Source organism: Cyprinus carpio, chromosome A9, assembly GCF_018340385.1.
Source record: "Cyprinus carpio isolate SPL01 chromosome A9, ASM1834038v1, whole genome shotgun sequence".
Lineage (NCBI taxonomy): Eukaryota > Metazoa > Chordata > Actinopteri > Cypriniformes > Cyprinidae > Cyprinus > Cyprinus carpio.
The window spans coordinates 7,077,817-7,080,608 of NC_056580.1; the positions used below are offsets into that span (position 1 = coordinate 7,077,817).

At 35.2% G+C, this 2,792-nt stretch overlaps 1 protein-coding gene across 1 annotated transcript in view; it reads left to right on the top strand.

Moving 5' to 3' along the window:
• Positions 1-2,561, top strand: part of LOC122146083 (pyridoxal kinase-like) — a 27,156-nt gene extending 24,595 nt beyond the window's left edge. Inside the window, exons 5-7 of the mRNA XM_042763330.1 lie at positions 1,393-1,427; positions 1,621-1,706; positions 2,513-2,561. Coding sequence (XP_042619264.1) covers positions 1,393-1,427; positions 1,621-1,706; positions 2,513-2,558 — 167 coding nt within the window. The 3' untranslated portion in view covers positions 2,559-2,561. The remainder of the gene's footprint in view (positions 1-1,392; positions 1,428-1,620; positions 1,707-2,512) is intronic.
• The last annotated feature ends 231 nt before the right edge of the window (positions 2,562-2,792 follow it).

Sequence of the window (2,792 nt, forward strand, 5' to 3'; positions counted from 1 at the left end):
ACACACACACACACACACACACACACACACAATGGCAAGCCGTTGTAACATTTAATCTATAAACTGCATTAGTATCTAATTTTACGTTACTAGTACCATTGGATATAGATCCTAGTACTTAATCATTGGATACTAGTACTGATTCATTAACTTATTCAGGTCACTCGATGACCAACAAACACTTTAGGGTACTATGTTTACGAAATTACAGTGTTTACAAAACTGACAAAAATACGTTTTCTATGTGCTTGTGTACAAATAATTTTCTTTTCTATTTGGTTTTCTCAAAAAATACATCCATCTCCTTGTTTCAGTTTCCTGTCTAATCTCTCTCCTATATGTTGCTGGCTCATTAATGTTCAACATATGATTACCATACTGCTGATCTTCAGATCTTTCTATTCATCAAAGAATCCTGTAAATTATTTCAGATAAATGCTGATCTTCAGATCTTTCTATTCATCAAAGAATCCTGTAAAATTAGAATGATTTCTGAAGGATCATGTAATATGGAGTAATGATGCTAAAACAAAGATATAAAAAACATCAATAAACACTGAAGACTGCAGTAATGATGCTGAAAATCCATCAATTTTGTTCACAAGAATAAATTAAATATTAAAATATATTCAAATAGAAAGCAGTTATTTTAAATAGTAAAACTATTTCAAAATGTTACTGTTTTTGCTGTACTTTAGATCAAATAAGTGCAGGCTTGGTGAGCAGAAGATAATTCTTTAAAATAAATAAATAAACAACATTAAAAATCTTACTGTTCAAAAACTTTTGACTGGTAGTGTAGGTTGATTATTCTTATAGACTGAAACAAATGTGCTTTAGCCAGTATAAAGAGTATGAAAAGTGCTCTGAGTTGCTGCAGAAAAAAAAGAAGCAACAACAAAAGCATGTTGCTGGAGACAGGCTTATTATTGAAAACCCAAACTGATTGTCTGCCAGCAGGAGCGCTGTGAGAGCGGTAGAACCATAGCCTGTATAAAAACAGGGTAGAACCAGCGGTTTCTCCAGTAACGGCTGTAATCAAATCAGCTCCGCTCGTGAATGCTTCTTTATCAAATAAAATGAAAATGGTATCGAAACTTTTCTGAAGACAGTCCAATTCCTTCAGAGATACATTCATATAAAACACCCGCGTCTCATGTTTATTCAACAAAGTCAAACGTCAAAAATAAATCAATGTACGGGAAACACCGGTAATGTATCGAAATATCGGAAATGCGTTTAAAAATCATATCACCGTTATTGAAAAACATTATATCGCGATACTTATTGATATTGAATTATTGCCCAGCCCTAACTGATCCAAACATCAACATGTGCCACAGTAAGTTATGTTTATTGTGCTTATCTTTTGCTGTTTTTCTGCTTTCCAAGTGTGTGATCCGGTGCTGGGTGATAATGGGGCTATGGTGAGCATATCGTAAATGATCAAATCATTTCCCTTCATCATTTGCATCTTATTTTCTATGCAAAAATGTTACCCTTTATTCAGTAGAAACACTTTGTGAGAAACTTTGAAACACTTAGTGAAATGTGGTGGAAACAACTAAAGATGTGGTTAAAATAGTTTAAAGAACTGATCACTTTCTGTGTTATCTTTAGTATGTTCCTGAGAACCTGCTGCCCATCTACAGGTGCAAAGTAGTTCCAGCTGCTGACATAATCACTCCCAATCAGTTTGAGGCTGAGTAAGTGTCCTGTTAAGGCCCGTTCACACCAAGAACAATAACTCATAAAGATAACGCACATTAGCGTCCACACCAGCGGATGATATCGTCTGTTTATTCTGGCGCCACGCGCTGTCTGCTGCTTTAAATTCTCCTGCTCATTACAGCAAGTTGCATTCTGATTGGCTGTCAATATTTTTATCGTCCTTGAGCTGGAAAAAATCATTCTAAAAGTAATTCCAACAATATAGTTTCTCTATGCCTTTATCGTTATAGCTGTAAAAGTGACTCTGCTATTCTTTTTAATATTGAGAACGATTTTAGAACTGTATCTTTATCGTGTCATCTTTTATAGTTACCATCCTTGGTGTGAACGGGCCTTTATGCTGATTTTTTTGTGTATGTGTGTAGAAATCCAAGGCACTGTGTAGTCCTAGATCATATGGTCTGATCATACAATATTAGTATGTACAATATGTCTCCTCTGACCATTTGTGATGGGCCCACCCAAAACAGATGTCTATACCAAATATAAATGTTGTCTCTTAAAGGGATGAAATTTGTGGTTGCTTGCGTCAGAGATATGTGCACATGCTTAAGATAAAAAGTTGTTGATAAATACATGGCATCCGGCCTAGTTTATGTTCTGAATCCAAAAATACTTTCCTGTTAGTCTCTGCTGTTCTATAATCAAGGCAAAATGGGGTAATGTGGGCATTTGTGATGGTTGATTTCCTTGTTTTATGCCTGTGGCTCATCATCAGCCAAGTGACACACCCAGCATATGTAAATAATATATATAATTAAATTCTTTTCTTTTCTCACAGGCTCCTCACTGGTAGAAACATAAGTTCAGAAAAAGGATGCAGCTGAAGTTTAAGTTTTATTAGCTGTTTTATTTATGCAGCTAGCTTCTCTTGTTTTAAAAGTTTAACAGCACTGGATGTTTTTTATGATGTAACCGCTGTCCACACTCACAGCTCTGCTCATTCAGCTGTAAGTTTCAGCAAAGCTTTTGCATGCAAAAAAAAGTTCATTATTTGCTGTCAATATATGCACGTATAAAGCACAACTCACACAGAAATCATTTTTAAACCACGCTTCCAG